Source organism: Neovison vison, chromosome 2, assembly GCF_020171115.1.
Source record: "Neovison vison isolate M4711 chromosome 2, ASM_NN_V1, whole genome shotgun sequence".
In the NCBI taxonomy this organism is placed as follows: Eukaryota; Metazoa; Chordata; class Mammalia; order Carnivora; family Mustelidae; genus Neogale; species Neogale vison.
The window spans coordinates 8,010,523-8,028,358 of NC_058092.1; the positions used below are offsets into that span (position 1 = coordinate 8,010,523).

General features: G+C 44.1%; 1 protein-coding gene across 4 annotated transcripts; it reads left to right on the plus strand.

Moving 5' to 3' along the window:
• Window positions 1–7,949: 7,949 nt before the first annotated feature.
• LOC122899443 (TAR DNA binding protein) lies at window positions 7,950–17,327 on the plus strand. 4 transcript variants are annotated; one of them, XR_006383115.1, is made up of 8 exons: window positions 7,950–8,056; window positions 9,049–9,300; window positions 10,975–11,138; window positions 12,533–12,673; window positions 13,392–13,562; window positions 13,944–15,147; window positions 15,878–16,160; window positions 16,938–17,327. XR_006383115.1 is itself a non-coding variant. In XM_044237138.1 (6 exons), exons 2-6 carry the CDS (start codon window positions 9,063–9,065, stop codon window positions 14,472–14,474), a joined length of 1,245 nt encoding a protein of 414 aa, XP_044093073.1. In that variant the 5' UTR covers window positions 7,950–8,056; window positions 9,049–9,062; the 3' UTR covers window positions 14,475–15,857. The 4 variants fall into 4 exon arrangements, 2 of the variants coding, with proteins under 2 accessions (XP_044093073.1, XP_044093075.1); XR_006383114.1 differs by having other exon boundaries at window positions 15,878–17,327; XM_044237138.1 differs by lacking the exons at window positions 15,878–16,160; window positions 16,938–17,327 and having other exon boundaries at window positions 13,944–15,857.
• The last annotated feature ends 509 nt before the right edge of the window (window positions 17,328–17,836 follow it).

Sequence of the window (17,836 nt, forward strand, 5' to 3'; positions counted from 1 at the left end):
ATCGGGCAATGGGCTGTTGTTTGTTGACCCTTGGTCGGGGATACCACCTGGCACATGGCAAGCACGGCATACACGTCTGGTTTTGCTGAGTACATGCACTGAACAACCGCGCCTGCTTTGCAAAGCCAGGGGCAAACTTAAGGACAGATAGCAAATACCTGAGTGAGGGTCCGGGGGAAGATGGAAGTGGATAGGGATTAGGAATAAGTGAGGGAAACAGTGAAATAAGAGAGACTTGGCTCAAATGGAAAAGGATGGTGGGTCATGATGTGCGGGGTGGGGGGCGGTATACTCAACACCATTTCCAAGGCCCAGAAGGGAAAAGACAAAGACAAAGACAGAGTCAAAGAAAGGAAGGTCCTGACGCTGGAAAGCCTTGATTTGAAATCCCGGTGCTGCCCTCACTATCTGGGGATCTTGAGCAAGATAACCTCTCAAAGGTTCTTCGTACAATGCACCCAAACACAGTACCTACTTTATAGAGCCATTGTGAGAATTACACGAACGCATCCATGTAAAGTGCTTGGAACAGTGTCTGGCACTTAGTAAATGGTCAATACATCTGACAATGTTGTGATTGTTTTCTATAAAGAATAGAAAAAGAGGGGCGCCTGGGTGGCTCAGTGGGTTAAGCCTCTGCCTTCAGCTCAGGTCATGATCTCAGGGTCTGGGATCGAGCCCCGCATCGGGCTCTCTGCTCAGCGGGGAGCCTGCTTCCCCCTCTCTCTGCCTGCGTCTCTGCCTACTTGTGATCTCTGTCAAATAAATAGATAAAATATTTTTTTAAAAAAAGAATAGAAAAAGACATGTTTGGGGAGCGGGTGGGCGAAATGGGTGAAGGGGACTGGGAGACACAGGCTTCCAATGATGGAATGAATAAGTCATGGGGATGAAAAGCACAGCATAGAGAATATAGTCAATGGTATTTAATAGTGCTACATGGTGTCAGATGGTATTCACACTCGTGGTGAGCACAGGAAAATGCAGAGTTGTTGAATCACTATGTTGTATACCTGAAACTCATGTAACATTTTGTGTCAGCTAAACGCAAATAAAAGCAGTTTTTCCCCAGGGTTCCAAATAAGGCAGGATGATTGATTGATTGATTAGACCAACTGATTGATTAGAGGTGATTAAGAGGACAGGTTCTGGAGTCAAGAACACCAGCTCTGCCATGTACAGGCTGTGTGACCCTGGCCAGGTTACATGGTCTCTCTGTGCTTCAGTTTCCTTGGCTGGGAAGTGCTAATAATAGTCCTACTTGCCTCATAGGTTTGAGGTAAGAATTATTCAAAACAGAGCCTACTGAAATAAATTAGTATGTTACCACTCTGGACCCACAATTTCTGCCCCAGGAAAAGTAACAAAAGGAGTCAGAACTAAAACCCCCTGCGAAATACTCTGAAAAGTCCCAGGAGGTGGGCTGTGGATTCTGAGCAAAAATTCTGTTCAGAAAACCTCTAACATGAAAGACAAAACCACAATAAACAAACAGAAAATAATTATCCTGATGGAACAGACATAACGTTATGTGCAAAAAAAATCAAGGAAACTATCATTAATGTCCTCAGAGAGTTAAATAAAATATTACTCATGTGCAAAAAGAACCATAATTGAGGAGAAATCAACAAATAAGAAAGATCTCTGGGAAAATAAAAATATAGATTTTTTTTAAAAGCCAATAGAAAGATTGAAGGTAAAGTTGGAGAAGTTCCACAGAAAGTAGAATGAAAAGGAAAATTTGCACAACAGCAGAGAGTTGGTTTTTTTTTTTTTTAATGGTGGCTCATGGCAGCAACAGCTAGCTAATAAAAAGAAAACAGTAGAGAAGCGATTGTTAAAGAAATACTACAACAGACTTTTCCAGAGCTCAAGAACAAGGACATCTAGAGTGAAAAGATTATCATATGCCTGGGACAATGAACAACAACAAAAAAGATCTCCGGGAAAACGAAATCATCATCTTCAATTTCAGGCTGTGAGGGATAAGGAGATCATGAATGTTTCAGGAATAACGTGCAGATTATACGAATGACCAAGAAAGCAATTAGACTTCCCAAAAGCAGCAAGAAAAGCTAGAGGGTAATGGGAAAATGTCTTCAAAGTGTTGAGGAAAAAATGATTTTCAACCTAAAATTCTATATGCAACCAGACTGTCAGTCAAGTGTGATCACTGAATAAAGCCATTTCAAACATGAAGGATATCGACTGTTGACAGAGTTGACTATAAGGAAAACTTTGAGAGGTTCATACAGCTGTTTGAGGATGTAGATTTGGATGTTCAAGGAGAACAAAACAAGTGGAAAAAACAAGGCAATTATTAACTCCAGGAAAAAGAAAAAGTTGCACAAGAAAGGATATTTCTTGGGTCAGTATTGAATAAAATTTATTTAGTTATAATAATGAAAACATTGAGGAGTGCCTGGGTGGCTCAGCGGGTTAAAGCCTCTGCTTTCGGCTCAGGTCATGATCCCGGGGTCCTGGTATTGAGACCCGCATCGGGCTCTCTGCTAAGCAGAGAGAGCCTGCTTCCCTTCCACTCTCTCTGCCTGCCTCTCTGCCTATTTGTGATCTCTGTCTGTCAAATAAATAAATAAAATCTTAAAAAAAATAATGAAAACATTGAGTGTGTACTTAACTAAACATTGTGATATATTAAGATGATGGAGGACATGATACAGGAATGTTTGAGATGAAAGCCTTCACTCATAATAAGTAATCAACAGATAATCTCTAAAATGAATGAATCAAAATTTTGCAGAATAGATTTATTATTTAAATATATGTAAGTATATATATGAGGATAATAAGGGACTGCAGTTGTTATTGGTATTTTTGCACTAATTGGTTGTTTAAAAAGATAACTAAAAAAAAGAAGAAGACCTAGGCCAAACCGGGAAGCGTAACGTAACTTTGGCAGGTTCTGAGGCACTTAAATTAAAAGAAAGTAAATTGTGAGGAGATAAAAATACCTTGCCTTGGTATTATGTGTTTTTACTTTTCAAAAATGCTGTGATAACCCTACAGTAGCAATGAGTACAACTAACGCCCAAATTCTTGTTTGTAAATGCCTTCCCTGACTAAAAGGAATCAGAGATCTTTAGAGGAATGGCAGATTCCAGGGCTGGTGCAGGAAAGGTAGAAGGTGAACTTTTTGTGCCAGAAAGCAAGAACATGGTCAGAAACTAATAGGGACACATTAAAATGACCCAAAGCTAGTTTAAAGGGCTCCCCAGGCCACCATTAGGACAATTTGATCATTAAAAACACTAATGACTGTAACCTATTGTAAAACATTGAATAAATAAAATCCAAGAGTTCATAATGACTATCAAAAAAAGAGAGGGGGTTGGTATCTGGCTAACTCAGTCAGTGAAGCATCCAACTCTCTCTCTCTCTCTTTTTTAAAAGATTTTATTTATTTATTTATTTGAGAAGGAGAGAAAGTGTGAGAGGGAACATGAGAGGGGAGAAGGTCAGAGGGAGAAGCAGACTCACCGCGCAGCTGGGAGCTCAATGCGGGACTCGATCCCGGCACTCTGGGATCATGACCTGAGCCGAAGGCAGTGGCTTAACCAACTGAGCCATCCAGCTCTTGACCTCAGGATTGTAAGTTTAAGCTCCATGTTGGGTGTAGAGATTACTTAAATAAAATCTTTGGGATACCTGGGTGGCTCAGTCAGTTAAGCATCTGACTCTTGATCTTGGCTCAGGTCTGGATATCAGGGTCATGAGTTCAAGCCCCGTGTTAGGCTCCATACTGGGTTTGGAGCCTACTTGATAAATTTTTTTTTAATTTAAAAAAAAAAAGGAGAGAGAGAAAACAAAATTCTTGTGTTAACACTGGAGGTAATTATTACATCAACCTATTCTGAAAATTGATAAAAAGTAAGTATTTAGAAGGCATTGTAGTTCATCCCCAGCTGGTGAAGGAAAGTTCTTCTTTACAAAGGAATGTAGAGGGAATGATAGCATTTTAAAATTTGCCATTTTGCAACCCCATGAAGTTACTGAACCAGGCAAATATCATCAGTGGATGCCAAATCCATTAAGTGAAAGGTTGTAGGTCAATGGGATATTGGCCTGTGCCCAAGTATCACCCAGAGATTACTTGCAAATTGCAGAGAGGGAAAATACGCTTTTTCTGGAGAGATCTGGTGGTCACAGTCCTTTTTTTTTTTTTTTTAAGATTTTATTTATTTATTTGACAGACAGAGAACTCAAGTAGGCAGAGAGGCAGGCAGAGAGAGGAAGGGAAGCAGACTCCCCACTGAGCAGAGAGCCCGATGTGGGGCTCAATCCCAGGACCCCGAGATCATGACCCCAGGTGAAGGCAGAGGCTTCAAGCCACTGAGCCACCCAGGCACCCCTGGTGGTCACAGTCTTAACCAAAAATCTAACTTAGCATCACTGAGAGTGAGACAACCAGGCATTATGTGTTCCTGACCGGATGCAATGAAACAGACATGCCTTTACTCACAAAGTATTCTCGCCATTCTAAATGTGATCATGTCTTTAAACCTAACTTCCTGTATGCAGGAAAAATAGGGGAGAGAGGAATGAGCTAAATAATGCCAGGAGGAACCAACCAAATGAATCTAAAATGTACAACATTTTAGATATTTTAAAAATATCTTTATTTTAAAGTCAGATGTCTTTAAAAAGTCAGTATCCTGGAGGGGGAGATTCTTCTAGATTTAAAATGACTAAGGGAGGGGCGCCTGGGTGGCTCAGTAGGTTAAAGCCTCTGCTTTGGCTCAGGTCATGATTTCAGGGTCCTAGGATCCAGCGCTGCATCTGGCTCTCTGCTCAGCGGGGAGCCTGCTTCCCTTCCTCTCTCTGCCTGCCTCTCTGCCTACTTGTGGTCTCTGTCTGTCAAATAAATAAACAAAATCTTTAAGAAAATTTTTTAGAGAAATCTAAGTCAGACCTAGACCAGTTGGAGAGGCAGCTTCTAGTATCGGTGGAACCAAAAAACACAGAGACTAAGAGAAAAGTAAATCTTGAAGTTACTCTTATTTAAATACTTTCATTATCTTGGTATTTCTCGTAGTGTTCAAGAATGCATTTAGAGTTCCATTCTGTACACTTTCTGAAGCTGGCAGAGCCGGGAATCTGAGGGGGGAAGGGGAGGTGAGGCGGCGTGGACTAGTAAGTGGAGTGAGAACTGAGGCCCGTTCCCAGGTACTCTGGTTCCCTGCCCAATGTCCTTTCCTTCCAGTTGAGAATCCTCATCCTTATACGGGAAGCCACCACCCCAAAAGAGCTATTAGGGAGCCCCTTAGTCCCTCAGCATCTTCTTAGCACTGGCATCCATGTGCTTTAGGTCTCCCGGGATCATCTTCTAATTAACTCTCTGTCCCTGGATTCTAGACCACTCCATGCCCACAGTGGCTGGCCTTCATTTTTCTTTTCTTTTTTTTTTTTTTTAAGATTTTTAAATTATTTATTTGACAGAGAGAGAGAGATCACAAATAGGCAGAGAGGCAGGCGTCGGTGGCGGGGAGGGGCAGGGAAGCAGGCTCCCCACTGAGCACAGAGCCTGACGAGGGTCTCGACTCCAGGATCCTGGGATCATGACCTGAGCCGAAGGCAGAGGCTTTAACCCACTGAGCCACCCAGACGCCCCTGGCCTTCATTTTTCTTGTGTGTCTTTTTACCCTGTAGTTTTGGCACAATGCTAGATGAGGCACGAGAGTTCCGTCTATCTTTTCTGACCCATTGTCTTCAGAAAGCACTTAATAAACGCTCAGAAGAGGGGCGTCTGGGTGACTCAGTGGGTTAAGCCTCTGCCTTTGGCTCAGGTCAGGATCTCAGAGTCCTGGCATCAAGCCCCACATCGGGCTCTCTGCTCTGCAGAGGGCCTGCTCCCCCCTCTCTCTCTGCCTGCCTCTCTGCCTACTTGTGATCTCTTTCTCTGTGTCAAATAAATAAATAAATCTTTTTAAATAAATAAATAACTAAATAAATGCTCAGAAGAGAAGAGATGGGTAAGAACAGACACATTTGGCTTTCTAACAATCCTCAAGCTTAACGTCTAAGAGCTATGAACAAAGAAACAAACAAACCAGGAGAACTTACAAAACACATTTTAAGCAACCAGAACGTTTACCAATCATGACTGCAGGGCTGCAACCCAGAGATGAGCTCCAGCTAGAGCAGGAGGACTCCACTGTTCAGCCTCCCTCTGACCTTATCATTGATTCTCTTCCCGAAGGAATGTTTGTTCTCTTCAAGACTGTGTTTGCTGGCCTGAAACTTCTGGGGGAAGGGACAGCTTTTGTGGTTTTGTCCCTGTTTGATTTTTCTCCAGTTTCTGCATACCCTGCCCCTCCCACCTATGGCTGGCCTCCAAGGCCCACAGAGCTGCCCACACCGAATGCCTCAAGTCTCAATCATGGCGCAGAGAACATGTGGCCCAGGAACACAGCTTCAGGGACAGATAGACCTGGGAGAGGAAATTATAGCTGGGTGACGCATTTGGGGATCTGTTTGACCTCGGGCGAATCTCACGGCCTCTGAGCCTCAGTTTCTTCTGCAGAGTGGAGAGATAATAAAACGAACTTCTTTTTTTTTTTTCATAATAAATTTTTTCTTTTCTTTTTTTTTTTTTTTAAGATTTTATTTGATAGAGATCACAGGTAGGCAGAGAGGCAAGCATAGAGAAAGTAAGGGAAGCAGGCTCCCTGCGGAGCGGAGAGCCGGATAAGGGCTCAATCCCAGGAGCCTGGGATCAGGACCTGAGCCAAAGGCAGAGGCTTCAACCCACTGAGCCACCCAGGTGCCCCATAAAACGAACTTCTCCCCCCAAAATGGTTGAGTGGATTAGTCCAGATGACCGAGGCCTCCATGCTTCATCCGGTGCTTCAGAATGTTACTGACCATAGGGGCCCATGTGCCCAAACTCTGCCATCCTCTGTGTGCTGAGGCGCCCCCAAGGCCGCTAAAAGATCCGCAATCTGTCTTCCTCCACGCTCTCTTCCCTTATCTCTGCAAATTGACTCAGCCGTTATCTGGTTAGCAGAAACAGCACCCCCCCGGACTTGGCCTTGCCGGTCTTAGTGTTTATTCCCTAGGAGGCTGTCCGGGAGGCTGTGGAGCTCCTCCACTCCGGAGTCAGACTGCCTGGGTTCAAATCCCAGTCCCACCATTGACTGGCCCTGTGAGGTTGGGCAGGGCCTGTCCTATTACAGGAAAAGCACAGTGTTATTATTAGAGGCCTGGAGCTGGAGTATGTTACCATTCGAGTTAGCGTTCAAATCCCAGGTCCGCCATTTACTGCCTGGGTGACCTCATGCAAGATACTTAACCTCTGTGTGCCTCAGTTTCCTCCTCACCTGTACAAGAGAATTTTATCAATAGGACCTTCCGTACACGAGACTATGGGTAGATGGTAGGCGCTATCATTTGTTTATTTGAAATAAAGTCATTCTTTCCAGGTGTGGAGCTTGCCTAGGGGAGTGGGGAAAGGATGCACCCGGCTGGCTTTTTAACCAAAGGTTGCTTGACTTCCCCGCTCTCTCTAGCTTCTCGAAAGTCAGGAAGACCCGGGACCCGGCTCCCCGCCCCCGTCTGGCCCCGCCCCCGTCTGGCCCCGCCCCACCTCACCTGGCCCCGCCCTGTCCCTCCTAGCCCTGCCCCTGAGCTAGTCTCGCGCATTTTCAGAGTGCGCGAGCTCGGGCCGGGACCGGGGGCCGACGGTTGGTCCGGCGAAGCCATCTGTTACGCTACGTGGGGGGAGCCAACAGTCTAGGCTTTCTTGTTTTTTCAATTTTGGGGTTTTCTGGTCCAGATTTTGGCCATATTATAGCATTTAAGTCAGCCCCGTTTGCTCAGCCTCTCAGCAGGGAGCGCTGCCTCTTTGGGGAGAAGGTTATTGTGCCTCCGTGCGGCGTCCTTCCCCTCCTGACGGGGAGCCGGTGGGAGAGGACGACGGCCGGCGGGGGGAGGAGGCGGCCCTAGCGCCATTTTGTGGGAGCGAAGCGGTAGCTGGGCTGCTCCTGGATCCCTCGCTGCTTCGGTTTCCCTGTCGGGCTTCCTAGCAGCGGCCTAGCGGGTGAGTCGCGAACGCTTCTCACTGAGGACACCCGGGGCGTCTCGGCTCCCGCGCTGCGCGGCCCCAGGCGGACGCAGCGGGTTTCGCCCTCGCCCCGGGAAGGGAGCCGTGGGGCCGGGCCTGCCTCGTCCTGCCTGAGCGGCCTCGCGCGGGCGCGTCGTTAGGGCCCGGCGCGGGGTGGCAGCCGGCGCCGGAGCAGGGACAATTGGCCCGCGGTGCCGTGCAGGCCGAGGCGGAGCTTTGGCCTAGCCTCGGGCCCGAGCCGTGCCCTGGGCCTCCAGCACCCGGCCCGCCGGGGGATCCCGGCAGCCTAGGCCCTGGTTCCCCGCGTCTGTACCTCGGGCCGCGCTTAAAAACTCCTCCCTCGGCCCCCACGCACTGGCTTCTGGGAGGTGGCGGCCCGCGTCGCTAAGGACCTGTCGTCGCTGTCCTTGGCTCAAGTTTGGGGAGCTCCCCCCGGAAGTCCCCCAGTGAGGAACAGGGAGGAACTTTTTTCCTGCTCTCTCCCCCTGCTCGCGTTCCTCCTCGACACGGCTTCTGCATCGCGCTCTCAGGGACATGTGCTCTGATCCCCCACACACGTCTCAGCGTAGGTTCTCCTCGGGCCCCCCCCCCCAGGATGATTGACTTCTTTCTGGTGGCGTATAGCACAGCTGTAATAAATGAATAGTTTGTTTGCTGTCATCTCTGCGTCCCCTTCCTCCTCGCCACGCCCCTTGTCACCAGCGTGCTCCGTGGGACTGACGGGTTCCCGGTGCAGCATCTGATGCTTAGCGGGCACTGGGCACGTGTCTCTCGCAGAAATGAACTCACAAGGCACTGCCCTTGCCTTGGCCTCGTTTCAGTGATCACCGACGCGTATAAGAACCCAAACCCTAAAGTTCTTCTAGAAGTCCTAGAACGTTGGCGCGGTAGTGTGTGTTCGGGTGATTTTTAAGGAAACAGTTTCTTCCACTGGAGTGTATGTCATTAACATGTCTTTTCCCTTTAAGAAAGAGAAGAAAAGATGTCCGAGTATATTCGGGTGACTGAAGATGAGAATGACGAGCCCATTGAAATACCATCAGAAGACGACGGGACAGTGCTGCTGTCCACAGTTACAGCCCAGTTTCCTGGCGCCTGTGGGCTGCGCTACAGGAATCCAGTGTCGCAGTGTATGAGAGGTGTCCGGCTGGTGGAAGGAATTCTGCATGCCCCCGATGCTGGCTGGGGGAACCTAGTGTATGTTGTCAACTATCCCAAAGGTTTGTTGCCATTTGCTTTTGCAATTCTAAACTGTGGTGTTTGTATCTCCTCTGAGTTGGTGCAGCGCCTCATGTCATGATGAAACCTCTCCTGTAACCCAGTATTTATTTAAACTTTACTAATAGACTAGACTGGTTTGGAATGTCTCTAGTCTAAATTAGTGAAAATTGGAGATAGAGAATGTTTTTCTAAAGAGAAAGCTATGTATTTAATTATCTGGACAAGTATGCCAAGTTAATTCTGAATTTAAAGAAAACTAAGACTGTTTTGTGAAGATCAGTCTTTTGTCAGTAGATTCTTTCAAAGTGCCCCGATACTTAGTTCTGGTTTCTGTTCTTGCAAGCTTGTATCATTGGTTCATTTAATCTGATTTTTCCCTCCTTAAATGATAATCAGTTGCAGGAAACCAAATCTTGAATTAGTGCACTTATAATTTGGGGTTTTGGTCTTATTCTCACTGCCACTTATCACTGGTGTTCTAAATCTAAAAAAAAAAAAAAAGGCATTAAGTTTGTGGAGGAAACAGGTACATTTTAGTGGTAAGAATTTGCTTTAGTTACTTTTATTATAACTTGATGTTGCAAAAAGTATCCTGTTTGGTTAGTATGCAAGACTTTGCCTTCCACTTTGAGAACATTTTTAACAGTATCAAGTTAGTTTTTCTTTAGTATGCTGTTACCCAAATCTGAAATGTTGTTTAGATCGAGATAGGTCTGTGTGGGTTCATCAGTCATAATACCGTCTTGGATGGGGCAGGAATATGATAATGGGGGAAGTTGTGCACCTGTGGAGGTAAAAGGGGAGATGTGGGAGATCTCTGCCTTCCTTTCCACTTTGCTGTGGACTTAAAACTGCTCTTAAAAATAAAGTCTAGGGTTGCCTGGGTGGCTCAATCTATTGGGTGTCTGTCTTCAGCTCAAGTTGTGATCTCGGGGTCCTGGGATGGAGCCCAGCATCATGCTCTCTGGTCAGTGGGGAGTCTGCTTCTCCCTCTCACTCACCAATGTGCGCGTGTGCACTCGCTCACTCTCAAAATAAATGAAAATGAAAAATTTGTAAAATTAAAGATAGTTTGTTTCTTAAAATTCATTCAGTTCTTCCACTTCCCTTCTGAATACTGTTTTTTTTAAAATAACCCAAGACTTTCCTATTATGAAATCAGCATGAGTTCATGGTTGAATGTTTAGAAAAGAAAGAAAAAGAAAATTGAAGTCACCCTTGAATATACAGCTGGAGATAAAAGTTGGATTGTTTTTTGGTATATAACTTTTTAAAGTTACAGGCATTAAAGTAATTAAGCAACTCCATTTAATAGGCACAAAGTGTAGCATGCCTTTTTAGCCTGTTTTTTTTCCCCCTTCTATGTTTTTAGAGTCAGAGTGAAGTAGGATTATTTTTGTTTTGCTGTGCCTTTTGAGTGGGGAGAACAAACCATCATAATCTTAAGATCACACGAAGCCAGAGGTGGGAGTTCTTGCCTTCGCGCCAGCAAAGCCCCTCAGCCTCTTCCCAAATCCCTCCGTCTGTCTGTGAGAACTGACCTCACTCTGCGAAAAGTTTTCAATGTCTTATTTTTAGAATCTTTTTGCTTATTGTTGTTAGGTGTAGGAGCTGATGTGTTTTAAGACATGTTAAGTGAGGAGTTCTGAAAGGTTTCTGCTCATTTTGTTTAGATAACAAAAGAAAAATGGATGAGACAGATGCTTCATCAGCAGTGAAAGTGAAAAGAGCTGTCCAGAAAACGTCTGATTTAATAGTGTTGGGTCTTCCATGGAAAACGACTGAACAGGATCTAAAAGAATATTTTAGTACCTTTGGAGAAGTTCTCATGGTTCAGGTAAATTTTGATTTCATAGAACGATTTTTCTCTTCCCATGAATGAACAGCCAGAATTCCTGTAGTTTGGTGACACTGCTGGCCCTTCATGCCCAGCAGACAGTATTTTTGTGTTTATGACATGCATACATAAGGGAGGCCGAAAAGAAATATGGGTTGGGGTGCCTGGCGGGCTCAGTGGGTAGAGTGCGCAACTCTTGATCTTAGGGTTGTAAGTTCAAGCCCTGTGTTGGGCCTAGAGACTACTTAAACAAAAACCAAACTTGGGTTATACTATTTCCCATTATGCATATAGCCTATATTTTTGCCTTTGATGTTATAAAATCCAGCTGCATAAAGGCTCAGGGGCCTGTTTTTCTTTTTTTAAGATTTTATTTTTTTGAGACAGAGCATGCGCAAGAGTCGGGGTAGCCGCAAGGGGAGAGGGAGAAGCAGACTCCCCACTGAGCAGGGAGCCCAATGCGGGGCTTGATCCCACAACCCTGAAATTATAACCTGGGCTGAAGACAGGTGCTTAACTGACTGAGCCACCCAGGTGTCCATAGCCTATTTCTTTGTAACTTACATTGCTGGGAGATCAAAAAGCACTTATTTTTAAAGGTGGGGGGACTTGGCTGGTTCATTTGGGGGTGCATGTGACTCTTGACCTCAAGGTTGTGAGATGGAACCCCACATTGTAGAGAGATTACTAAAATAAACTCTAAAAAGAAAAATACTTTTTTTCTGCTTCTCCTACTTAGGATTTGTAAATATTAGATCTAATATATCTTTGTATTCTAAAACGTTTTGTTAAAATTCTGTTTTGTGACATGATTAACTATTTTTTTTTTAAGATTTTATTTATTTGACAGATAGGTATCACAAGTAGGTGGAGAGGCAGGTAGCGAGAGAGGAGGAAGCTGGCTCCCTGCTGAGCAGAGAGCCTGATGTGGGGCTCGATCCCAGGACCCTGGGATCATGACCTGAGCCAAAGGCAGAGGCTTTAACCCACTGAGCCACCCAGGTGCCCCCATGATTAACTATTAACATGGTCTAGATCAGTGTTTACCCTCCTCTTTTTTACCTCAAGAATAACTTGGTGTAAGTTTTACTTTGTTTTATTTATTTATTATTAGTATTTTTAAAAATTTTTATTTAGTCATTTGATAGGGAACACAAGCAGGGGGAGTGGGAGAGAGAGAAAAAGGCCTCCTGCTGAGTAGGGAGCCCAACCTGGGGGCTCAGTTCCATCATGACCTGAGCTGAAGGCAGACACTTGAACGACTTGGTTTAAATTTTAATTGAGCAACTCCCGTCAAAGTGAATCCATTCAAATTACCAAGGACCTGAATTTGGGGTGGGGGGGTGTCTAGTAAATTTCATTGGTTTTTGTTTTTGTTTTTGTTTTTTCCCTAGGTCAAGAAGGATATTAAAACTGGTCATTCAAAGGGGTTTGGCTTTGTTCGTTTTACGGAATATGAAACCCAGGTTAAAGTAATGTCACAGCGGCATATGATAGACGGACGGTGGTGTGACTGTAAACTTCCTAATTCTAAGGTACTTTGCTCTTTTTTCCTGTGCTTTGGGACTTTTTGCTGACAAACTCCCTTAGAAGACATTGTAAAATGACACATAAAATGCACTTGGAAAAGGTGGTGGCTGGTGGATTCCTGAAACCTTTTGCCTTGTTAAAGCCTTAGTACCTGCATGTGTGCTGAATATTTTGTTTGTTTGAAATCTTTAGTTTATTACCCCTCTAAACTAAAAGTTTTCTTGTTTTATTCTTGTTATTTTTAGTGCGTGAACAGTTTCTTACGTAGATACACAGTAAAACCCAAGGGCGGTCAGAATACATGAATCTTATCACAAGGGCCTGACTAGATTTCAGGCAAGCAGGACTGACTCGGAGAGTTAGCGTCTTTGCCAGGGCATTTCTGTCATTGGCTTTCCTTAATCCAAATAGCTAGTCGTGAACTTTAAACTTTAAAATGTGGGGGCCACTGGCAGGCTCAGTTGGTAGAGTGTGTGACTCTTGATCTCAGAGTTGTGAATTCAAGCCCCGTGCTGGGTGCAGAGAAAACTTAAAAATTAGGTTTTAAAAAAAAAATAAAATGTTTTTCCTCACTGAAGTTTTCAAAAGACGTGCTGGTGCAGAAAACTAAGAATGTACCTACTTCGTAATGACTAAGAGAAAAGGCAGGTAACTTTTGTTAGATCCTCTTGTCTTGGCTCGTAGAATATTTCTCATAGTTTTCTTTTCTTTCGACTTGCCCAGCAAAGCCCAGATGAGCCTCTGAGAAGCAGGAAGGTGTTCGTCGGGCGCTGCACGGAGGACATGACCGCCGACGAGCTGCGCCAGTTCTTCTGCCAGTACGGGGAAGTGGTAGACGTCTTCATTCCCAAACCATTCAGGGCCTTTGCCTTTGTTACGTTTGCAGACGATCAGGTATTTTTCTCTTTAATAATTTTGTCCCAGCTCTGTTAGGTAACTGTCTTGAACTTCTCCCACGCCGCTAGTTGCCCCGCTAGTTGCCGTCCTTAGCTGAGCTATGGAATAGGTGGGTCTAGGTGGTCATCATAAACCCTTGAGATACGTTTTCAGTGGGAGGCAGTTAACTCGGAGAGCTCTGTTTCTTGAGAATAAGCTGACAGATCCCTGCTGCCTTCCGAGAGCTAAAGGCGGTTTTATGGTTTTGAATGAAATGAGCGGTCGTTGCTTATTTGTCCTCCAGCTTAGACAGTGGCTTGAAATCTAAGTGTTATTGCTACCTTGACGCGTGAGACAGTGGTTTTAATATCCCTTATCTACGCCCCTTATTTCTTACAGGTTGCCCAGTCTCTTTGCGGAGAGGACTTGATCATTAAAGGAATCAGCGTCCACATATCCAATGCCGAACCTAAGCACAATAGCAATAGACAGTTAGAAAGAAGTGGAAGATTCGGTGGTAATCCAGGTGGCTTTGGGAATCAGGGTGGGTTTGGTAACAGTAGAGGGGGTGGGGCTGGCCTGGGGAACAATCAAGGAAGTAATATGGGCGGAGGGATGAACTTTGGTGCTTTCAGCATTAATCCAGCGATGATGGCGGCGGCCCAGGCGGCGCTGCAGAGCAGCTGGGGCATGATGGGAATGCTGGCCAGTCAGCAGAACCAGTCGGGCCCGTCAGGTAACAACCAAAGCCAAGGCAACATGCAGCGGGAGCCAAATCAGGCCTTTGGTTCTGGAAATAACTCCTATAGCGGTTCTAATTCAGGTGCAGCCATTGGTTGGGGATCCGCATCGAATGCAGGGTCAGGCAGCGGCTTTAATGGAGGCTTTGGCTCAAGCATGGATTCTAAGTCTTCTGGCTGGGGGATGTAGAGAGTGGGCGTGGTAGAGACTGGTGGGAATTCAAATTTTTCTAAACACATGGTAAGTATATTGTAAGATACATATGTACTAAGAATTTTCAAAATTGGTTTGTTCAGTGTGGAGTATATTCAGCAGTATTTTTGACATTTTTCTTTAGAAAAAGAGGAAAAGCTAAAGGAATTTTATAAGTTTTGTTACATAAAGGGTTGGAATATTGAGTGTTTGAAAGTGAACTGCTGTTTGCCTGATGGGTAAAAACCAACACACTACAATTGATATCAAAAGGTTTCTCCTGTACTCTCTTATCCCTGGACTTGTCAAGTGAATTCTTTGCATGTTCAAATGGAAACCATTGGTTAGGACTACATTCTTTTCTCCTTGTTTTAATTTGAACCCCACCATATGGATTTTTCCCTTAGGAAAATCTCCTTCTTGGAGATGATGGTGTCACAGTGTTTGGTTCTTTTTGTTTTTGTTTTTTTAACACTTGTCTCCCTTCACATGCAAAAGTACAATATGAAGCCTTCATTTAATCTCTGCAGTTCATCTCATTTCAAATGTTTATGGAAGAAGCACTTCATTGAAAGTAGTGCTGTAAATGTTCTGCCATAGGAATGCTTCTGCCTGCACGCTTTCTCACTCAAGAACTCGTCAGCACGCTGCACAGGCTGCGTCTTTGACGGTGGGTGTCCCATTTTTATCCGCTACTCTTTATTTCATGGAGTCGTATCAACGCTGTGAACGCAAGGCTGTGATATGGATCCAGAAGGCTGTTTGAACTTTGAAACCTTGTGTGGGATTGATGGTGGTGCCGAGGCATGAAAGGCTAGTATGAGCGAGGCCAGGAGAGAGCGCGTGCAGAGACTTGGTGGTGCATAATGGATATTTTTTAACTTGGCGAGATGTGTCTCTCAATCCTGTGGCTTTGGTGAGAGAGTGTGCAGAGAGCAATGATAGCAAATAATGTACGAATGTTTTTTGCATTCAAAGGACATCCACATCTGTTGGAAGACTAAGTGAGTTTTGTTCCTAGATAACCCACATTAGCTGAATGTGTTAAGTGAAACGATTACTTGTACTTCCCCCACCCTTTGTCAACTGCTGTGAATGCTGTATGGTGTGTGTTCTCTTCTGTTACTGATCTGTAAGTGTGGTCACGTGAACTGAAGCTGGTGGGGTGAGAACATGGACGAGCTTGTGGTGTGCTTTGCAGGAGTACTTGGAAGCAGAGTTCACCAGTGAGCTCGGGGTGTCGCAAAGAAGGGTGGAAGTTCTCATGTCTGTTAGCTACCCATAAGAATGCTGTTTGATGCAGTTCTGTGTCCTGTGCTTGGATGCTTTTTATAAGAGTTGTCAATGTTGGAAATTCTTAAATAAAACTGATTTAAATAATATGTGTCTTTGTTTTGCAGCCCTGAATGCAAAGAATTCATAGCAGTTAATTCCCCTTTTTTGACCCTTTTGAGATGGAACTTTCATAAAGTTTCTTGGCAGTAGTTTATTTTGCTTCAAATAAACTTATTTGAAAAGTTGTCTCAAGTCAGATGGATTCCTCACCTGTCATGCATTGACACCTGATACCCAGACTTAATTGCTATTTGTTCTTGCATTGTCCAAAGTGAAAGTTTTTTGTTTTTTTTGTTTTTTCTTTTTAAATCTAGTTTTTAATAAGTCTGGGTGACCGCACCTAAAATGGTAAGCAGCGCCCTCCGGCTTTTTACTAGTGCCTCTGTGCGTTTGGGTGATGTTCTATTTACATGGCCTGTATAAATCTCCATTGGGACTCTTGCCTTCTAAAAATATTCTTATTTGGGGGAGTGGGAAGAACTCTGTTAATTATTTTCAAATGCTTTGTAGCAAAGCATAGCAGTCGAAAAGAAGGGCATATCAGCACCTTCCTAGCTTGGGATTTGAAAAGTGGAATTAATTGCAGTAGGGATAAAGTAGAAGAAACCACAAATTATCTTGTGCCTGAAATCCATTACAGAGCCTGATAGCTTTAAGAACTAGCAGGGTGGGTTGTCTGTCTGGAAGTGTTAAGTGAAATGGGCTTTGTCCCCCACAAGTGGGGGACTAGAGGAACGTTGAATAAAATCGTTTACAAACTCAGATTAGACTCTCCCGGTGCATTGTGAAGTATGTAAAAGCAATAATTGCCGATTCTCTGTTGTACTTTTTATGTAACTGCTGCGAGAGTCGAGCTTGTTTTCTGATGGAAGAATGTGAACGGTTCCGTGTTGGTAGTTTTACCTGAGGCCCTTACCGGCTTAGATGATGATAAATGGGTTTGTCATTTTGCACGTTGCGTGTTTGAAACTTTTAGAAATGAAGTCGTCCTTTAGACTTGTGATCGCCACGTTGTTTCGTTATTCAGTTTCCTCTGTAAAAGGATCTTGCGTTGTTTGAATTTTTTTTTCTGCATCTAAATTGCATGATTTCCAAACCCTGTACCATCTGAATTTTGCATTTTAGCACTTGCACTATTACTCAGCAGCAGTAACATGGTAACCCTTAAAATGGTATTCGGGGACCTCCAAAGACTAAACTGACAAGCCTCCAAGGAGCCCAGGGGTAAGTTCACTTGTCAATGGCATGGTTTTAATCCCTTATTTACACTTGTTGTAAACCTAGTTACCAGTCTTAGAAGGCTTTCAGTGTGGAGCAGCCTTCTGTTAACATGTTTGTGGTACCAGTAGCTGTGGGTATTTAATTCTACCCTAGAAACAAGAGAAACAAAGAAAATGAAGTCTAGAAGTAAACTATTTGGCAAAGATTTGTTTTGAAAAGTCTATTTGGTCATCTCAATGCATTCATTCTCAAAACTTTTTGAACCAGTTGAATAAAAAATTTGTTGTCACCACAGTTTAGTGTCTGGAGTCTTACTGGAAAAATACAGTTTTCTTTTTTGTATGTGACAAAGGCGATGGAAAGTTACCGTTCAAAAGTGAGTCTCAAGAAGTTCCCCCCCCTTTAATGAGCATAAGAGAAATGGGGCCAAAAGTCAACAGTGAATTTTTACATGAGTGGTAGTGGCTGGAATGAAACCCCTTGTTAAATGTTAACCTATTAGAACTTCTTAAGGAGGAACAGCCAGTGAAAACGGCATTAGATCTTTAAGGTTAAATCGGCTTAAATTGTGTCCTTTGGAAAAAGAAGATGTACATGATAATTCGAATAATTTGTTGTTGAGTACTAGGTGAGTAGCTCTTAATTGTGTATGAGTTCTATACTTAGCTATTGTATGGTATGTGATCTGTTGTTTGTTAAGCATGCCCAAGTATTTCCATGTTCATTGTAAGAAGGAAAACAACTATAGATTTATCTGTTAAAACCACCACTTGATTCTGACGTATTTCTTCTTAAGGAAATGC